This window comes from Gorilla gorilla, chromosome 5 (genome assembly GCF_029281585.2).
Source record: "Gorilla gorilla gorilla isolate KB3781 chromosome 5, NHGRI_mGorGor1-v2.1_pri, whole genome shotgun sequence".
Taxonomy (NCBI): domain Eukaryota; kingdom Metazoa; phylum Chordata; class Mammalia; order Primates; family Hominidae; genus Gorilla; species Gorilla gorilla.
In genome coordinates this window covers 99,967,345-99,988,680 of record NC_073229.2, presented here as the reverse complement: position 1 = coordinate 99,988,680, position 21,336 = coordinate 99,967,345, and the positions used below count along the sequence as shown (strand labels likewise).

General features: G+C 36.8%; 1 protein-coding gene and 1 non-coding gene across 11 annotated transcripts in view; both read right to left on the bottom strand.

The window, feature by feature from the left end:
• Window positions 1–21,336, bottom strand: part of MYO6 (myosin VI) — a 166,246-nt gene that overhangs the window by 39,431 nt on the left and 105,479 nt on the right. For all 10 annotated transcript variants that reach the window (XM_031012144.3, XM_031012145.3, XM_019029274.4 and 7 more), the window contains 8 exons: window positions 19,966–20,123; window positions 18,219–18,310; window positions 16,107–16,179; window positions 14,480–14,607; window positions 10,579–10,674; window positions 10,099–10,272; window positions 6,529–6,567; window positions 3,905–3,998 (listed from right to left, as the gene is read on the bottom strand). In XM_031012144.3, coding sequence (XP_030868004.1) covers window positions 3,905–3,998; window positions 6,529–6,567; window positions 10,099–10,272; window positions 10,579–10,674; window positions 14,480–14,607; window positions 16,107–16,179; window positions 18,219–18,310; window positions 19,966–20,123 — 854 coding nt within the window. The remainder of the gene's footprint in view (window positions 1–3,904; window positions 3,999–6,528; window positions 6,568–10,098; window positions 10,273–10,578; window positions 10,675–14,479; window positions 14,608–16,106; window positions 16,180–18,218; window positions 18,311–19,965; window positions 20,124–21,336) is intronic.
• LOC115935189 (small nucleolar RNA U13) lies at window positions 11,152–11,254 on the bottom strand. The gene has a single exon (XR_004070889.1). It is a non-coding gene; the product is annotated as a small nucleolar RNA U13 (small nucleolar RNA).

The window sequence follows — 21,336 nt, the reverse complement described above, 5'->3', positions numbered from 1 at the left end:
CCAGCCTCAACATGGAGAAAGCCCGTCTCTACTAAAAACACAAAATTAGCCAGCATGGTGGTGCATGCCTATAATCCCAGCTACTCGGGAGGCTGAGGCAGGAGAATTGCTTGAACCTGGGAGGCGGAGGTTGCGGTGAGCCAAGAGTGCACCACTGCACTCCAGCCTAGGCAACAAGAGCGAAACTCCGTCTCAAAAAAAAAAAATAGTAATTTTAGTAAAAGGTGCCTTACATTTATTAATTCTCTTTAAAATGAAAATGGAAAGTTAAAGTACAATTCAAATCTTAAATATCTTTATTTTAGAAAGCTTCGTAAATATTTTTATTTCTACAACTTTTGGATTTTTGCATTTTCTCATCACCTAGCTACATGACTGGAACAAATTCTATATCATTATCATTATTACTATTATGATATCTATTATTGATACTTAAAAAAATCAAAGTATAATGAATTGGTATTATCTGTTAAAGTGCCAACATGTCTTAAGATGTTGAAATATACTGCTTATTGAAAGAGGAATCCTAGCTAAAGCATTCATCAGTAGCCCATACTCTCTCCACTAATCTGATAGCATATACAGCTAAATCTAAACAGGTGCAACTTGCCAGGACACTAGGTGTTCACTTAGGAAATAAAGAGGAATTCCAATGGGAAAAAAAAATCGACTTGAATATTACAAAAATACATCTCTACTTTATGGAAGAATACAACAGACATGAATTACTTAATTTTCCAGTATTTGTTAGCATTAGTCACAAATAAATCTTCATATTTTCTATACTGTTCATTCCATTCAACAAATATTTACTGAGTCTAGTACATGCCAGGGAAATAGGAATGTATGTGTAAGCCAAAACAGATGCAGTTCCCACCCTCATGGGGCTTATGGAATAAAGGAGGGAAAAATAAAATAATTATACAAATATGTACAAAATTTGTAACTACAACTGTGAAATAAAGGCACTTGAGCTCAGCACCCCAAACTCAGGCTCCCCTCCATGTCAGGAATATCAAGAAAAGCTTTCATATGAAGTGATGACAGAGCTGAGATGTGAAAGATAAAGTATAGCAAGAACATCCCAAACAGAGGAGGCAGCATGTGCACAGGTCCTGTGCTGGGAGGAAATACGCAGCATTTAGGGAACGAAAATGAAAGTCAGGGTGGCTGAAGGAGAGAGGGGAGGGAGAGAGTGTAAAGAAATGAAGCTACGGACACATGGGCCAGGCTCTATGGGACCTCTTCACCCTAATACTCATCTGAAGCCATTAGGGCATTTTAAGCAGTAAAAGGACATGATGATTAGAGATGAGTTGTGGAGTGATGATTAGAGATGAGTTGTGGAGTGATAATTCTGGATGCATGTGAAAAACACACTGAAGAGATAGGAGAATACTTAGGAAGCTACAGCAAAAATCCAGTTAAGAGATGGTGACAGCTTGGATTAGAGACTATCAGGACTCACTATTTAGAAGGTTACAACAGCAGAACTGGGGAGCCTACCTAAGGGAATATACATCTGTGCTGTTCAACTTGGCAGTCACTAGCCACATGCTCTACAGCGGCACTAGCCACATAAGACTACTTAAATTTAAATTTTTAAAAATTAAAATTAAGGCCAGGCATGGCGGCTCATGCCTATAATCCCATCACTTTGGGAGGCTCAGGGAGGAGGATCACTTGAGGCCAGGAGTTTGAGACCAGGAGACCAGCCTGGGCAACATAGTGAGATCCTGTCTGTACAAAAAAAAATTTTTTTAATTAGCTGGGCGTGGTGGCACATGCCTCTAGTTCCAGCTACTTGAGAGGCTGAAGCAGGAGGATCACTTGAGCCCGGGAGGTTGAGGCTGCAGTGAGCCATGATTGTGCCACTGCACTCCAGCCTGGGTAACGGAATAAACCCTGCCCCTCCCAACCAAAAAAAAATTTTTAATTAAACAAAATTTAAAATTTAGTAACTCACTCATTCTTAGCCACATTTCAAGTACTTAGGAGTCAAATGTGTCTCATGGCTACTAAACTGACAGATATGGAAAATCTCCATCATGTAAAGGTCTTCTGGACAGTACTGACACAGAATGAGAAGAAAAAGAGGCCTAACTTAAATCCTGAAAAATGATAACAAATGTCCAGGTAGAAGAAAATGAGCCTGCAGGGGAATCAGGAATGGTCAGAGAATTCAAAAGAAAAGCAGGGGCATACGCCATGTCAGGAACCAAGAAAAGGATATGTTAAAAGGGTTGGCCAGAGTCAAATGTGGCTATGAAATCCACTAAAATAAGGACTGCAAAAGGGACATTTGCTTCAGAACAAGGCAATCACTGGTGACCTCATCAAGGTGGGAGCTAAATTATCCTGGAGTTAAAGAGTAAGTGGAATGCATGAAACTGAAAAAGCAACAATAACCTATTCTTGGAGAGAAAAGGAACTGGAGAAAAATAAGGAGGAAGAGGTAGCTGTAAGAGAAATGTGGCTTAGAGATGAGATTTCAGCATGTTTAAATGGTAATGGGAAAGATCCATCTGAAAGGGAATAGTATGACAAACATAAACAATGCTGAAGATCCATGAAAAACTAGAAAGAGATGGCTTTCAAAGAACTATAAGCATCAACCAGGAAGAGAGGCAACCCCTACTTTCTTAACAGGAGGGAAGGTTAAGTGGTAGGCAGAAGTGCTTGGTAGCAGACAAGAGAAGCTTTAGGATATTTAGTTAAGGAGGTAAGCCCATCTGACAGCAGAGGCGCAGAGATTTGAGGAAAGCAGGATGGGTCTGACCAGTCTCTGATGAGAAACAGAACATGCTGACCAGGAAAACTTGGCAGGACAGGTTTGAGAGCCCTTTAAAGATAGTGACGATGAATTTAACTGGTGCCATCCTGTCTTGTCTATCAACCCTGTGCAGACAATAAGAAAGAACAGAATTAGATTTATCAATAGCTATGGTTTTGTGAGAGAGGTCAAGGGTAGATCTAGATTTGTGAGGCGGGGGCTGAAGCTTATATACTTGGGGAGAGGCCTTTAGCGAAGCAGAAAATTACATGCAGGGCTTTGGAAGGGGTTTATTTAAATGAAGGACCCTGAAGCTTAAGTAATCTTAGCTTCATAGTAAATCTACCTCTCAAAAGAGCAAAATAAGGAGTCAGAGAAGAAAGTTTAAGGAAGTGTCAGGAAGCTGAGTTGGATCAAAAGGTAAACAAGGAGAAGGCTGATACCTTGGGAAAAATTAGGGGTAGTGTGGGTGAGGAGGGAGGATGGGCAAGGCATAAAGCAAACAGAGCAAGCCTGGTGCCTGAGCAAGATCAGACATGGCAGGGTGAGGGGTAGGAAGGGATAGTTTAAGCAAATGCATGAAGTGTCACAGATGCAGAGGGAATCGTGTTTTCATTTTCTTTACAAGTGGTGGAGTGGGAAGAAAGGACAACAAAACCTACCTTCTGACCATCATGTGTGGAATGAGAAATGAACTACTGCTGGACTGAGAAAGCTGCCTACTTAAGGAAGATCCAGTTTTGCTGTTAGAGGGTTTTCATAAATGTTTAATGTGAAATTGTTTATTTCACAATAAACAACATCTCCATATTGCTCAAATAATTTGCCATCTATGCTTTTCTTTTCTTTTCTTTTCTTTTCTAAAACAGATCTTGCTATGTTGCCCAGGCTGACTTTGAACTCAGGCTGAAACAGTCCTCTTGCCTCAGCCACCCAAGTAGCTGCGACTACAGGTGTACACCACCACATGTGGCTCTATACTTTTCTTATAATTAAAGAAAATATAAGATGAAAATTTTATTGCACTGTAAAATAATCAAGATAATGGTGAATTATTTGAAAATACTGAACTTATTAAATTGTATTTGAGCTATGACTACTAACACACACTGACAGAGATTATGAAAATACCTGAACACTGAAGCTGAGACAGAATTTGAGCACCTTCAAAGTGGTGGCTTGTCATCTTTAAGTTAGGTTTGATGCAACGAATAAAGCTTGCTCCCTAGGAAAATAAAGGTACTTTTTGTTACAATACATATATCATCCTTAGTTTTCTGTTTCTATGAATACCTGCAACTTTCAAAGCATATTAACATTAACATATGAACCTGTAAAAGTAATTACTAAAGAACTCAAGGCTGGGAGCAGTGGCTCATGCCTGTAATCCAGCATTTTGGGAGGCTGAAATGAGCAGATCACCTGAGGTCAGGAATTCAAGACCACCTTGGCCAAGATGGTGAAACCCCATCTCTACTAAAAATACAAAAATTAGCCAGGCATGGTGGTGGGCAACGGTAATCCCAGCTACTTTGGAGGCTGAGGCAGGAGAACCACTTGAACCCAGGAGGTGGAGGTTGCAGTGAGCTGAGATCGCGCCACTGCACTCCAGCCTGGGTGACAGAGTGAGACTCCGTCAAAAAAAAAAAAAAAACTCAAAATTTTACAAGCATACTTTTTCTGCTTTAAAGCTTACAATGACTTTTTGAATTACTAATTGATAATATTACAAAAATACTACATTTTAGATTTGAATGTCAAAAACTGTAAAAAGAAAAGTCTTTCACTGTAAAGTTTAACACATTTAATTGTTTAACATATTTAAACAATATATTTTGCAGGCTGATGTACATGTGATTTTTTTCTATATTTAAATGTATTCATGTATGCCATATTTCTATGATAAGGAAATTTCCCTATGACAAAAGGAGTAAATAAAATTATGCCCCTTAAGACTTAGGCCAAAGAGTAAAAGAAAACAAAACAATATTTTCAATCATTCTATTTCAAAAACATACAGTAGGTCCCTAAGCTGCGCCATTGTACATTTTAACACTTTGTTTGTCAAACAATATTTTTTAAAGCTTAAAGGCATTCATTTGGAATCAATTATCAGATTATGCTGAATGAGGTAGAAAGAATACTGATTATGTATACAATGAAACATATTGTTGAGTACTGAAGCTAAAAGACATCCAAATAACTGTTTCTCTTCAAAGTAGTTACCTTGCAAATAATTATTTCAACAATGATGCTCCCTACAAACACTTCTATTTATTTATTCATTTATTTTTATTTTTATTTTTATTTTTGAGAGAGAGTCTCGTTCTGTCATCCAGGTTGGAGTGCAGTGGCGTGATCTTGGCTCACTGCAACCTCCGCCTCCTGGGTTCAAGTGATTCTTCTGCCTCAGCCTCCCAAGTAGCTAGGATTACAAGTGCGCCCCACCATGCCCAACTAATTTTTGTATTTTTTAGCAGAGACGAGGGTTCACCATATTGGCCAGGCTGGTCTCAAATTCCTGACCTCAACTGATCCACCTGCCTCAGCCTTCCCAAAGTGCTGGGGATTACAAGCATAAGCCATGGCACCCGGCCCATAAACACTTCTAGAACACGTTTTAGAAATGCTTTTTTTTCTATAAATCACAAAGTAATCTCATAATTTTAGAGCAGCACCCTATCTAAGAAATAAAAATACTCTCTTCATCAGATTTGGTTTTTAAATATACATGGCCTTAAGAGATAGATATTTGCAGCCAAAGAGGATATTAAAAAGATTTTTAATGGTTCCAAAAATTAATCTAACAGTAAGTTAAGCAACAATAATACTGATACAATAAATGTCTGGCTATTCAAAATGACTATTTGAAAAAGAATACGCAAGTTCTAACTAGGTGCCATGGCTCACGCCTGAAATGCCAGCACTTTGGGAGGCCAAGTCAGGCAGATCACTTGAGTCCAGGGGTTCAAGACCAGCCTGGGAAACATGGCGAAACCTCATATCTACAAAAAATAGAAAAATTAGCCAGGAGTGGTGGTACATGCCTGTAGCCTCAGCTAGTTGGGAGGCTGAGGTGGGAGGACCACTTTAACCAGAGAGGCGGAGGTTGCAGTGAGTTGTGATTGCACCACTGCACTCCAGCCTGGGCGAGAGAGAATGAGACCTTGTCTCAAAAACAAAAACAAAATTTCAAGTTTTTGTGTAAAAAATAAGTCTTACTTTGGAATCATGCTTCATTTATATAAACCACATATAATTTCTTCCTATGATGTTTTTCTCATTTAAGAAAACGGGGTGAATTACTAAAATGTATAGTTAAAAAACAGGCTTCTAATAAATTTTGTCTCTATAGCAGGGCACAAAAGTATTTTGTCCATTTTTTCCACATCAACATTGCCATGTCCGGAGAATGTTACTGTAAGAGTAATAAAATAAGATTGAATTTCGTAACTAATCTTTAATCCTAAAAAAAAATTCTTCTCCACTATTACTACTTATTTTCACTTTCTTGAAACTGTAAGATAATCTTAATTTTTAAATAGTCAAGAACTCTATATATTTATAAAATAATCTGACTTCACATACATATTTGACCTTTCTTCAGAAAAAAAACTAATTTTTTAAAATAAGGGAATAAAGTTTAAAATGTATTTTTAATTAGTACAGGGTTACTATGCCTACTTGCATAATTACTAATAATAGTTTTAGATGACCAATAAAAAAAAACCTGTTTTCTTTTTAAGCATACTCACAGTACTTCGAAGTTTATCCAGAAGCAAATTTAACTGTGTCTGTGAAAGAAAGGAAATCAGTTTATTATTTCAAAAAGCCAAAGTACACAGTGTCATGAGTTAATATTAGCTCTCCAGTACTGGAATAAAATAACATGCAATAACATCCAAATACAACACATTCCAGTTTAACAACCTCCTGGTACACAAATTCTTTAACAGACAGCATCATGCAAAATGGCTAATGTAATGCAAGAACAATAACTTACACAGAAGTTGTATAATTAAAAGACTGAAAATTAGCAATATTAAAAAACATACACACATATTTGCAGATGGAATGAATGAGGAAAAAATGTACAGGCAATGAAGGAAGTTAATGAAAATAGTGAGGATGCATTTAATAAGAGATCAATAGCACAGTCTTTGAATGTGGCAAACTGTAGTTTGTGTCACACACATTAAGAATGAAGACATGTTTAAAATATACACTAATAGTATATATTAGGATTGTTTTATGGAACACTTAGCGTAAACAAAATTGTCCTGCCTAGCTACAGAAATCCTCTGTAACTTTTTTTTTTTTTTTTTTTTTTTTGGAGACAGAGTCTTGCTCTTGTCGCCCAGGCTAGAGTGCAGTGGCATGATCTAGGCTCACTGCAAGCTCCGCCTCCCGGGTTCACGCCATTCTCCTGCCTCAGCCTCCCGAGTAGCTGGGATTACAGGTGCCCACCACCACGCCTGGCAAATTTTTTTGTATTTTTAGTAGAGACAGGGTTTTACCATGTTAGCCAGGATGGTCTCGATCTCCTGACCTCGTGATCCACACGCCTCGGCCTCCCAAAGTGCTAGGATTACAGGCGTGAGCCACCGCACCCGGCCTCTTTAACATTTTAAAACATTTTACATTTCAGTTATTTTTAAATGCTTGGACAATTTTCTCAAAAAAAAATTGACAATGAACATTACAAGTTACTATGCTTTCTTGTTTTTATAACATTGATTATGATGTGGTGTGGTTCAGTGTATTAAAATCATTTATTTGCCTTACTACTCTGCAAAATAAGTTAATTATGTAAAATTTTTCTATCTGGATTTTATACTGAGATATTTATTATACTACTTACAAAAGACAAACTAATGTTAATTTTTAAACTAACATTGTATTAATCATAGCTATAATTAGTAAGTATAGTTTACTGAATGTCATCTATAAGTCAGGTACTGCTCAAAGCTTTTCACAGGAGTTATTATGTTTAATCTAATTAAGGATAGAACATGACAATCCAAGGAAATAAATAACTGGCCCAAGGTTACGGAGCTAATAATGGCAAAGTCATGATTCCAACATCGGCCTGACACCAAATTTCATTCTCCTGTGAGTGATACTATTACAGTATACATCACATATACTGAGAAGCTTAAGTTATTAAAATAGAATGGATTTGTCATTGAATTAAAGAAATACAGTTGTATCCCACTTATCTCACTGACAGAGTTCTGACAACCGTACCACCATGCCTGAAAAGTATTAAAGTGACTAATTTGGAAAGAAAATAACTGTCACAAAGTCCAGACTCCTTCATCCACAGACTAAGCACAGTATACTCCAAAAAAAAAAAAAAAAAGAGATAAAGTCAAAAGAACAGAAGCATCAAAATAAACTCTTAGCAGCTGAGAAAAGAGGGAAGAAAGTCAACTATCAAAGAACAGCCAAGGACCATAAGGCTTAAGAGTAAAAAGCCTCAGGCAACTCATGCTTTATTTGTATTTTTATTTGAAAACATACAAATATTCTTATAATAGAATTATGTTTCCATCAAAAAGGATGACTTTTTCTAAAACACTAACAGTAAAGGGTTTATGTTTCAATAACCTGAAAAAGGCACTTTCCAATAGAAAATTTCTGGTTTCCAGTGATGTTGGATAACTGAAGTATTGCTGTAAATGATAGCCTGTTTTGTGTTTATTGCCTTATATATTTCAATTTTAATTTAATGAGCTATTCTACTATATTTAAAATTAGGAATCTATTCCTATTTCATTTCAAGGTATCTCAGAGAAAAACGTGAAATATTTTATTAGTATCATTCAGCTATCACTTTCAGTGGCTTAATGTAAAAAAATACATTGTATTAAATATAAGCAATTATAAGAAGTTTCAAGGCTCAACATAAAAGATTATGTAATCCAAAGAAAAACTGTAAGAATGTCTTTATTTATATTTTCTAAAATTTCAAGTATGCTCTTATCAGCAATACTACAATAATATTAGAGTAGGAAAATAGTGAATGACATCCATTTCATATAGGCAAATATACTATTTTTAAACCAATCTGCTATCAAATGTCAATTCAGAAATAGAAGAATACTCAAATAAAAAAAAGATTGTTCACTGAATCAGAAACTCATAATAATGAATATAACTTATAACAAAATTCAAGGCTTTTTATTCAGTTACCTAAAAATGTATTATGAGGTTTTTCCCTATATTTATGTTTAAGCTTAAAAAAAAACTAGCTCTTATAAATATTTTATCAATTTAGTTATTTAGAGCCCATTTCAATCCAAAATAAATTTGGGGAGGCTTATATTATCAGTACCATAACATTCAGACATTTAAATCTTTTTCCTAATTACATTATTTTAAATATTTAAAGTACATATAGTGAAAGGCAAATGTAGAGTTTTATTATAAATATAACAATAATACTCTGTAGAACTATATAAGAAATGAATTCTCTCGTATACATTTTTTGTTCTACATACTATAGTTTGTTATTCATTAAACTCATGACGTCACAAATTTTAACATTATTTTTTCTACGCTCCTCAACAACTAGAACCAATTAGTAGTGTTCTGTTTCTAAGACAAACCCTGTGCCATTCCATGTCAGACCTTGAAGAATAAATTCCTGATCCAAAATTAATAAAACAAATGAAATATTCTTCCATGTTAAATAAGCAGTTTGAAGAGTTTGCCACACCTAAGTGCTTATCTTTAACAGAAGTTATTAAAAGCTTTAATCAAATTTTAGTGTAATATGCACACCCAAATGCCACTGTGAGAGAAACACATTGAAAATGAATTACAAACTGAATCATTAACTTCAGATGGGCTCTTTTTAACATGGCAGCCACTTTATAAATAGGAGTCCATGAAGGTGATCATTTACCTGAAGCCCCTGGCTGTGCCTGCTTTCCTCTCTCAACTCAACTAGTCCTCTCTAGCCATCCCGAGCTGGACTACTCCAGCTAAAACAAAACCGCTGAATGAGGAAGGAAACAGAAAACACATGGGAAAGAGAAGGTTTGAAGGTCAACCAGACAGTATGCAGAAGCAAGAACATTAGGAGAGGCAATCAGATATGTTAAGAACCAAGAATGAACACATTCAGAAAATTACAAGCATTTCTGTATGTTCAATTACTAGGCCTACATTATGATATTTTACATACAAATATCAACAATGCAGGGTCTGCTCTTGAACTTCACTGTGAGATTTCTGACAGTGATCTACATTATCCATTTTAGAATATAAAACTAATTTCATTTTAAATATAGTAAAAAAAAATTAAATAACACAAATACCTTAAACTTGTTTCCCACACTGATGAAGCTAAGTTTTCCTGCTTTTTGTTTAGTATCTTTGTTGTTATTTGTGGATGATTCAAATAATTCCCGTATAAACTTATCTCTGGATTCACATATTAAGGATTCAAGAGACATATGTAAAGCATCATTATTTTTCTCCACAAACTGGGTCTGAAAAATAAATCAAACAGGAATGTTTCTGTCCATCTTGTGATAACATCACTTAACACGGCTCTGTCCAAAGGAACTTTCTGTGATGACAGAAATGTTCTGTATCTGCACTGTCCAACGCAGTCACCACTAGTCAGTGTGGACACTGGGCAATTGAAGTGTGGCTAGTGTACTGAGGAATTGAATTTGTAATTTTACTTAATTTAACCACGTGAAATAATTAATAACCACATGACTAGAAGCTATCATACTGTACAGTGCAGCTTCAACATGAAATGGTTTTCTCCTTGTAAAAGTTATACTCACTGTTTCATAGCACACTGCCCCCGCAAAATGCCTGATAATGAAGCCTTCATCATCTCTGATATTCCTATGAACTGCCAGCTTAGATTTTCTGGGAATCTGAAAAACAATACATATATGAGTTATTAAATGATCAAAAATATATTACATAATCATTCTTTAGAAAACAACTGAGATGTAAAACACTTAAAATTATACAGGAAATTTTCACACTTTTCACAATTTTTGCTTTTATGTATTGAGTATGCCTTAAAGTATCAATAAAATCTAGCAAATATTTGGTATAATCTCTTAGGAAAGAAAATAGGTGTAAGACACACACACACACACACACACACACACACACACACAAACACACACAGAGACAGAGACAGAGACGGAGAGAAAGAGACCCAAAGAAAAAACACAATTTAAAAGCACATGCTTGTAATAAAAAAAATTTTTTTTTAAAAGCACATGCAAAACCCAGCTGGCATTTTACAGAGTTAACCACCTATTTCTAAAGCAGTGGTTCTCAACCTTGGTGCTCTATTAGAATTACCTGGAAAACTTTTTAAAATCTATCTATCTTTATCACATCAGATGAGTAATGTGCCAACACATTAACAAGGCTGAGGGAGGAAGATCTCACACATGAGCATGAAAATCCAATCATCAGGCTTATGAACTACAAAAGGATCAACCTGGAGAACTTCTAAGCATCCCAAAGCCCATACCATTTATATCAAATGATTTCCATGTGCAGCCAGTCAAAGAAACACCTGACATCAGCACAGGGACTCTCCTACCGTTTCAAATAATACAGCCTAACATATTTACACAAGGAGCCTGAATCTATTTCAAGAAAACTAAATCATTTTAGGTTGTACCATTTAATCATAATATCTCACATGTATATCATAAAGTTTCTAAAATGTTTTCACTTACAAGATCACATCTGACCCTTGAAATAACCTAAGGGTAAGAAAAGTGATGTTGGGCTAGGTGTGGTGGCGCACACCTACAACCCTAGCACTTCGGGAGGCTGAGGCAGGTGGAATGCTTGAGTTCAGGAGTTTGAGACCAGCCTGAGCAACATGGCAAAACCCCATCTCTATAAAAAATACGCAAAATTAGCCAGGCATGGTGGAGCAGGCCTGCAGTCCCAGCTACTCGAGAGGCTAAGGTGGGAGGATGGTTTGAGCCCGGGAGGCAGAGGTTGCAGTGAGCCAAGAAAGAACCACTGCACTCCAACCAGGGCAACACAGCCAGACCCTGTCTCAAAAAAAAAAAAAAGACATCATTTAAAATTGAGAGTCTACCGCCATACCACTCTCAATGCGCCTAATCTCATCTGATCTCAAAAGCTAAGCAGGGTCAGGCCCAGTTAGTACTGGCCAGGCACGGTGGCTCATGCCTATAATTCCAGCACTTTGGGAGGCTGAAGCGGGTGGGTTGCTTGAGCTCAGGAGTTCAAGACTAGCCTGGGCAACACGGCGAAATTCTGTCTCTACAAAAAAAAAAGAAAAAGAAAAATCAAAAAAATAAAATTGAGAAAACTGACTTGGGAACCTTAGAGGCTTGCTCAAGGTTAAAGAGGTAGCAGAACAGAGAGGCTCTTCCCTGTGGGAGGCAATACACCAGGACAAGTCAGAGTGCCGGCTCTGCAGCCAAAGTGCCTAGCCTGACTCCCAACCTACCATTTCTTCACATGCCATATTAGGCATGTCACTTAACCTCTCCTTGTATGTCTCCTCATCTGTAGCATACACATCTAACAGGATTAAATAATTCAAGTAAAAACATTAGAATAGTGCCTGCCACATCTAAGTGTTCAATAAATGATTATTTTATTTATTTTCAAAAAATACAACAAAAGGAATAACCTATATAAAATAGGATTTACTGCTTTACTCTTGTTCTTGGTTGACAAAAGCAGCCAAGGCCCATTCTTGATGCTTCAGTTTACTGTCTTTTAAGTCACATGCCTCTGAGACACTCGTGACAATTCTGTTGACTAGCAATTAGTGCCCCTGGTAAGTCACCTGCTTATGACTCTAGGTGCCAACTCCTGGTAAAGGTAATCATGCATCCATAGGCTGGTCATAACAAAGACCAGTGAGCTATTAAGGAATAGGATTGGATATATATCTTCAATTTTAGCAAAAGTTTTGTTGAGGATACATATTGTTTTATTTCTATCTCCACTGAAGTAACAGAAATAGGTTCCACATTACAAGAAATATTTAGGGATACAGAAGAACTGCAAGTCAATGGAGCAGGTGGATGTGAGATTTTAGTCCCTAGTGAAGGTTAACACAATTACATCAGCTTTTCAGGTAAATCCACTTCACCTATTTACCACTGATTTTGTTAATGATGAATAGAAACAAAACTACTTGTTACCATTCACTTAAGTTTCTGGATTCATCAAAGCAATAATCATTATACTATGTTACAATCTCAAAATAATATACAGTTTGTTTGAGAGGCAATTTTGCCTATTAGTTCCCTAATTCCACTAAGCAACTCTAAACAGCTTTTCTTTTTCACTCTCCTGTTTGTTGTTGTTGTTGTTGTTGTTGTTAATGATGTTGTCTATGAGATGAGGCAGCACCTATCTTTGTGGTTGAAACTGACATCCATTTGTGCTAGCCATTGTCTGTGCTAGCCAGGCTCTTTCTGGGTACAAGGATGGAGCTGTGCTTTTATTACCTCAGGTGACAATGGCTGAATGAAAAGACAGGTTCAGAAGAGGTGAACACAGGAAATATCTCAATAGCCACACAGTCCACCCTCATGGAAAATGGCTCTAAAGACTCAAGCACAGCTCTGCGACCTAACAGCAGTTCAGAAACCAGGTCTTCTGAGCCGGGCACGGTGGCTCACACCTGTAATCCCAGCACTTTGGGAAGCCAAGGTAGGGAGATCATGAGGTCAAGAGACTGAGACTCTCCTGGCCAACCTGGTGAAACCTCGTCTCTACTAAAAATACAAAAATTAGCCAGGCGTGGTGGTGCATGCCTATAATCCCAGTTACTCAGGAGGCTGAGGTAGTAGAATCACTTGAAACCAAGATGCGGAGGTTGCAGTGAGCCGAGATCGCACCATTGCACTCCAGCCTGGGTGACAATAGCGAAACTCTGTCTCAAAAAAAAAAGAAAAGAAAAACAGAAACCAGGTCTTCTGGCCTTTTAGAGTGCACCTCTCATTTATTTCTACTGCTGTCTGTCTGCCTTTCTCTTTACTCTACCTAATCTCTCTACTGCTTCAGATTCAATTTCCCTCTCTGAGTGTATTTTCCACTCAAAACTCTTAGGAAAGAGGGTCAAAATGAATTGGCTGATCATTATCTAATATGTATTGCCTGCACCAGTCAAGAGTTCTAAGCCACAACCTTAACTGCTGGTCTTACAAATAAGCAGACAGATGGCTGCTTGCGACTCCGAGTGCCAACTCCTGGAATGTGATCAAGGTCACAAAACAAAGCAACTGATACCCACTTAGCTCAGAAGGGAGACCATGAAGACAGCAGGTAATTCTCATTGTACTTTTATTTTTTTGACACAGGATCTTGCTCTTTTGCCCAGGCTGGAGTGCAGTGGCATGCTAACAACTCACTGTAGCCCCGACTCCCAGGCTCAAGCTGTCCTCCCACCTCAGCTTCCCTAGTATCTCAGACTACAGGCACATTGTACGTATTAGACAGGTGAAATGTACTTTTCATCAGAGAAAAAGTCTCTTGACTACATAAAAATCATATATAAATATCCATCTAAGGAAGATACTGTGCTGGATATAATATAGTTGCTCTATACACGCCATAGTTTTTATTCTAATTATCTAGTAATATCTAATAGCTAATGCACCTTTTTAATAATGTCTCGTCCCACCATAGTCTCAATTTCAGAATGGCAAAACTCACAGTGAGTCGAAAATGATCCTTGTGCTTTTGGTGAACTGCAGATGTAAAGTGTTGATCACTTGGCTGGGGAAGGCGATTTTCTTCATCCAAAATATCCAGTATTCCCACTAATTTGGCTTCAATCAAATCTATTTCAAAAAATGAAAACACTCACAATAGTGTAAAAACATAACATTTTAAAGATATGTGAACAATTCACTAATCACAGATTTCAAGGACTGATCAGAAACACCATAGCATGTGATTCTATATGTGTTCTCTCAAAAGTTATAGAGAGCTGACGGATTTTTATTTCAAATCTGGCCGTTTATAAAAAAGTAACAGTATATATTTAATATAGGTTTTAGAAAAGCTACTACATAAAGAAAGCAAATGACTATAATAACCATTCCATTTGTAAACCAGGAGAAGAGGCTAAGGAATTGGAAATTCCTCCTTTTCCAAATGACAGCTATATTCAAAGTAAAGTAAAACTACAGAAACTTCTACATGCATAGCTTTTTAATAATACTTTTAGAAACTGATGTAAATGCTTTCAAACAAAATCTGTAACAACACATTTTTATGCTCTTGCCATTCGTTTGAAATTCCTTCCTGTCCAAAACTAACTATAAAATGTAAACTGCTTGAATACAGTATATAACAATTATTAAGTGGAACAAAGCTATAGGACATAGGAAGAGAAAGATTCTAACTACATTAGTGAGAAAATGATGCTTCTGGGTAATTAGTGGTAGGGCAGGAGGGGCATGCTGAACTAAGCTACAAATGGGAGTATTTTGATAGATGTAGCACGAGGTGAAAGTGGGCTGAAAGACAAATGGAAGGGGAAGAGTTCCAGCCGTATCAAACCACACAGTCAAAGACACAGAGGTTAGAAAGGGTCCGTGTGTTAAGGAAATGTGGAGTGGACCAGGTGAAATGTGAAAGTGCTTTGAAAATTTATACTGATGTAAAGTAGTATTATTATTATACTATTTTTTTCAAATCCAGCCCATCAGTTACTGACAGGATTATCAAACTGTTTTAAAAACAAGGTTTGCCCAACAGTTTATTTTAGAGATGGGGTGGGAAAGAAACGGAAGACTGAAAACTGGCTGCGGGGCTATAGGGAAAGGTTTCTTTACCACTAAAATGAAAGCAGAGCCTCTATTCTCTTGCTGCGCAGTGTTATCTGGCTGTGACACATGAAGCCAGCTCGCAACCAGTTAGAGGATGCTGTCAATGCACAGAATACAGCAGAACCAAGAGAATCACAGAAAAGCAGGGCAAACCCTGACAAACTTGCCTGGAGCCTGGCCTAACTATAGACTTCCTCAGGTGAATAAATGTCTTTACTGACTAGGCAGTTAAGTTTTCCCCTTAACCAATTCACATGCTAACTATTTAAATAGGAAAACATCCTTCAAAATAAATAGAAGAGATTATAGAAAACTTCCAACAAAGATACCTTTGATGTCTTGGTGGAAAAAATAACTTCCAAGCAGTAATACAGAAGTAACCTTCTCTCAAATACCAGTTTCAAGTCATATAACAAGTAATGTCAATTAAAAAGCACAGAAAAAGTACTAAACACATTCACTACATCTTCCTATATTTTTCAAAGGTGGAGTTAAAAAACACGTACCTATACAGTCCTGATTATCCACATAATGCACTTCATTAACACCTAAACCTTCTTTTTGATAGAGTTCTTGTTCCTAAAAATGAAATAATCATAATCATAGATACAGAAATACTGAGCAATAGTGAATTTTGCGCTGTTTCTGAACATAACATTTGCTAATTAGAATGCAAAGGTTTATACAAACTGGTATAGCCTTAAATGGTTTTCCAAAAACATAACAGATTTTGAACACTTGCAGACAGGCACTAAAGGTAAGGAAATAGCAATTAACTGCAAATGGGCTCTAATACCAACACAGTGATATAATATATATGAGGCATACATCACTTGGGGAAAATAAGTGTAATTTAGAAGAACAATATATGACCAAATTTGAGTCCTCAAATATGTCTTGTGTCTTCTTAAAATTTTTAAAGGGATTTTATCATAGATGGATAAACTATGCAATGAATTTAAGTAAATATGTTTTAACATTGTTTCCTAAGTGTTTAAATATTTCCTCCCATGAGAGATACTAGAAAAGGTTTCTGACATTCTAGAAGGCACTGTCCACTTAAACACAACTCAATTTGAAATTCACATTTATTTTAAAGTATATTAAAAAGGTGAACATAAATCAAAATACAGTCTCCTTTTTACAATATTTCTAGATAAAGTTTCTTGGTAGGTTGGTGTAGAAGGGAAGGATTAGCTTATGTTAAATTAGAGGCATGAAGGTAAAACTTCACATGGTAATAGAACTAATGTGACTGGATAAACGTTTTCAGAGAAATTATCTTACTGGTAAGTACTTGTTTTACCTGTGTGTTTACGCCAGAATTCATTTAACTACAGAATGTAAGTAAAATGTACAAAAGCTAGAATGTGCTGGGAAGCCCACAAAAACATAAACATAATTAAAATGTGGGAAAAGATAGAAAGGATGGAAATAGGAAATAAAATGATTGCACATTTCAGCCCAGATACAGTAGAAGCAGCTGACAGTCCAAAAGGTGGCATGACAAGGAAAGTACTGCCCAGAGGCACTCCAGGACACTGGATGCATCAAATCTCCTGACTTGATGGCTTTGCTGCCAGACAGGGAAAGGTGAGCCAGCAGCAGAGTAGGGAGAAGCAGAGAGACCTGAAGAAGGGGAGCTACAGTCGGGCATGATGGCTGACGCCTGTAATCCCAGCACTGTTAGAGGCTGAGGCGGGCAGATCACCTGAGGTCAGAAGTTCAAGACCAGCCTGGTCAACATGGTGAAACCCCATCTCTACTAAAAATATAAAAATTAGCCGGCCATGGTGGCACATGCCTGTAATCCCAGCTACTCAGGAGGCTGAGGCAGGAGAATCGCTTGAACCCGGGAGGCAGAGGTTGCAGTGAGCCGAGATCGCGCCACTGCACTCCAGCCTGAGCAAGACTTCGTCTCAAAAAAAAAAAAAAAAAAAAAAAGAGAGTGGGAGATGCCAAAGGCAGGGATGTGGGTAGAAGGTTGTTTGGTGTGGCAGAAGTAGAGACAACAGGCCAGGTGCGGTGGCTCACGCCTGTAAGCCCAGAACTTTGGGAAGACGAGGCAGGCAGATTACTTGAGGCCAAGAGTTCGAGACTAGCCTAGCCAAAATTGTGAAACCCTGTCTCTACTAAAAATACAAAAATTTGTTGGGCATGGTAGCCCGCGCCTGTTGTCCCAGCTACTGGGGAGGCTGAGGCAGGCGAATCGCTTGAACCCGGGAAACGGAGGCTGCAGTGAGCCGAGATCACACCACTGCACTCCAGCCTGATCAACAGAACGAGACTCTATCTCAAAAAAAAAAAAGAAGTAGAGACAACAAAATCATAAAAAGAAACAGAGCTTCAAGTCTATTAAAAGTCACTAATAAAAACATGTTCACTTCTGAGGAAGCCCCTATTAAGGGTTTTTATCGGGTCCCTAAACTTCAGCTGAACCATTAACACTTCCGACGTGCCTGAGCCCCGGGGCCTCTGCTGGGCTTCCCAGATTCCCTGAGCCACCTTCCGTTATACACCATCCATCCACACCAATCAGGGTAACTGCAGCATATCTCTTCCTTAAAATTTAAAATAGCTTTATGCAGATCTTAAATTAAACTTATAATGGCAATTACCTCCTTCAGAATCCTTTCATTAAAAAATTGTTGAAGTTTTTCATTGCAATAGTTGATGCAAAATTGTTCAAAACTGTTATGCTCAAAGTACTCTGAAAATGTAAAACCAGAACCAAGAGTCATTATGAGATCAACTTCATATAAATTTATCATAGAATAAAATGTAACTGTAATAATGGCCTAATTTAAAATTAGGTTAAATTTATATATTATATATATTTGTTCTATACTTCCCAAATGTTCTCATTTCAAGACAAAACTTTATAGGCATTAAAAGTATTAAAAATACCCTGCTTCAGTTGACAAATAAGGTGTTTCTCAAATGAGATAAATGTTGTATACTAAAAGATATAAAATGTAAGCCATGTGTTAACTATTTATTTATTTATTTATTTTTGAGATAGGATCCCTGTCACACAGGCTGGAGTGCAGTGGTACAATCTTGGCTCACTGCAACCTCCGCCCCCGGGTTCAAGTGATTCTCATGCCTGAGCCTCCCAAGTAGCTGGAATTACAAACATGTGCCACCACACCCAGCTAATTTTTGTATTTTTAGTAGAGACAGGGTTTCACCATGTTATCCAGGCTGGTCTCGAACTCCTGACCTCAAGTGATCTGCTGGCCTCAGCCTCCCAAAATGTTGGGATTACAGGCATGAGCCACCGCACCCGGCCAACAATTTTTTAAACCACAGGTATTAAAGCAATCTAAATTAAGCACAAAAATTACTTAAAATACAAGTGCTTTAGAAGATTTTTTTCTGCATAATCTGTAAAATTACTTATCAAAAATGCTGTGGATACCAATTCATTTCTAAAATCAAGAGATTATATTACATGATGTCTAAGATACACTCGGCTTTACAATTTTATAGTCCTTTGTGTGTGTTATGCTAAAACTGTTGGAGAAAAGGAAAAAAATTAATAATAATAATAATTAATAATTCTCTACCTTTGAACAAAAGGTAGAGAATTATAAAGTTTAAAATACGTATTACATCAAAAGCAAAACTCCATCCCTCCCCAAATGTAAACACTCATACATTTCTTTGGCAAAAACCACAAAGAAGACACTACTCCTTCACAGCCAGAAAGAATGCCCACATCGATAAAGCCCAATACAAAACCCATTAGATTTACATTTCAAGATTTTTATATTTTTGTCACTCAGAGCAAAGCAGCATTCACATGCTGGTGACCCATTTCATTTCTGGTTGAACAGCTCTACAGTTGTTTAACTACTTATCTTGATATCTTATTCATTTGATGGAAAATATAGCTACTTGCTGACAGCAACAGCAATGAATTTCTAAACATAGTAATGAGGTTGGCCTGTAAGTTAGGCCAACCTATCCCCAGCTCTACAAATTAGTCAATGGTCTTAGTGACTCTATTTATCTTTTTTTTGTTATTTAATCAGTGAATGTATTATCTTTATTAGTAGCACACAAGGATTTACCTTTATTCAGTTGTATTCCTTTTAGAGTACAGAGATATCCTTAACTTTAGCAGTTTCAATCAATGTTTTAATTTTAGCATTAGTATCATCAAAACTAATCCCCATGAGTCTTTCCTCTTCTCTTTAAAGTATCAGCTCCCTATCTAGGTCATATTATGAAATGTGAGTGTGGACATATAATACATACATCAAGTAAAATGAGTTACAAAGGAGAAAAGATTTAAGAACAAATTCTAATGTGTGAAAAAATATGAAACAAATATATACTCACAAAAGAAACTCTACTTACCAAAACCAGCAATATCTAGGACTCCAATAAAATAGGATGATGTTTCAAAAGGAAAACACTGATTTACTCTGTTTACCACATGATCAAAAAGATGGCTATACACTGTCTTTGCCAGGGCATCACGAGCATTGTTTGCCTGCTCCACTTTCAGAGGTACCCTATAAAAGAGAACTATGCTAGTAAAAATTCTTTATAATAGTATACTGTGAAAATGATGCCACAATCAGAGTGCACCTAAACATACCCACAGAGAAGAACGAAATAGAGAGTTACCAAAGGTCATGTGAGAATAGGCACAGATAAATGGGGCTAAGTAGAAAACTGCTACAAGAAAACTAATGGAATTACCTAAAATTAGATCAAAAGTCTATTATTGGGGTAAAAAAAATTAGGCTTAAAAAATCATTTTGACCTTAATTTACATCCTGAATACATACAAAATTATTCAAAGGAATAACCTCCCTTTTGGTTTTCCTTAAATGCAAAGGAAACAGTGTTTAATTCAGGATAACTTTAAAGTTTGGTAACTTCTTTACACTGTTTAGGATAAAATGTTTACATCTTAAAATTTGAACTGTCCCATTCTACTATTTAATATAACTAACTATATGGTATAATAGTATTAAATGTTGCAGGTACAGACACAGAGCCATTGTCCTCAAGAAAATGATAGTCTGATGAAGAGAGACTGGCACAGAAGAGAATTTCCAAACACCATGCTAAATACTATCATAAAGATAAGCATGGGGTACCAAGAGAGCACCAAAAAAAAAAAAAAGTCAAATTTGGAAGTAGAATTATAAGTCATTCAGATCAGCCTGACACTTGATACTTAAGCCTCTCTAAATAGTGATTTCTCACTTATATTTTCTGCAATGGAACCCTTTCTTGAAGTTTCATGTGGACACGCTATACATAGAATACATAAAAGAGCTGCTTTGGATTCTGGAATGGCATTGATTGAAAAAAGGAAACAACAACAAAAAACTGCTTTGGAACAAGGAGAAAATGGGAAAATGGAGGAAGCAATGCCTGAGAACCACCCACCTGCACATTTATGGGCTTTCCCTTGGGCCGCAGAGATATCTCTAAGGAACCAAGTAACTGTAGGCTGTAGGGTGGTACTCTACAAACTTCTTCCAGAGTTTTTCTTTATAACAAGAACAATTTTGAATTTGCTTAGCAAAGAATCAGGCTAAGCATACCTTGTTAAAATTTTCAAAAGAATAAGAGATAGCCAATTTTCTGAGAGGCTAAAAGCTTTTTCAAAAAATTCTTTCTGTTTAAATTTGTTGCAACTTTTTCAGAAATATGTCACTAGAGCTCACTGCCTGTCTTATTAGTAAGAGATAAAGGGTCTTCTTCCCTCCA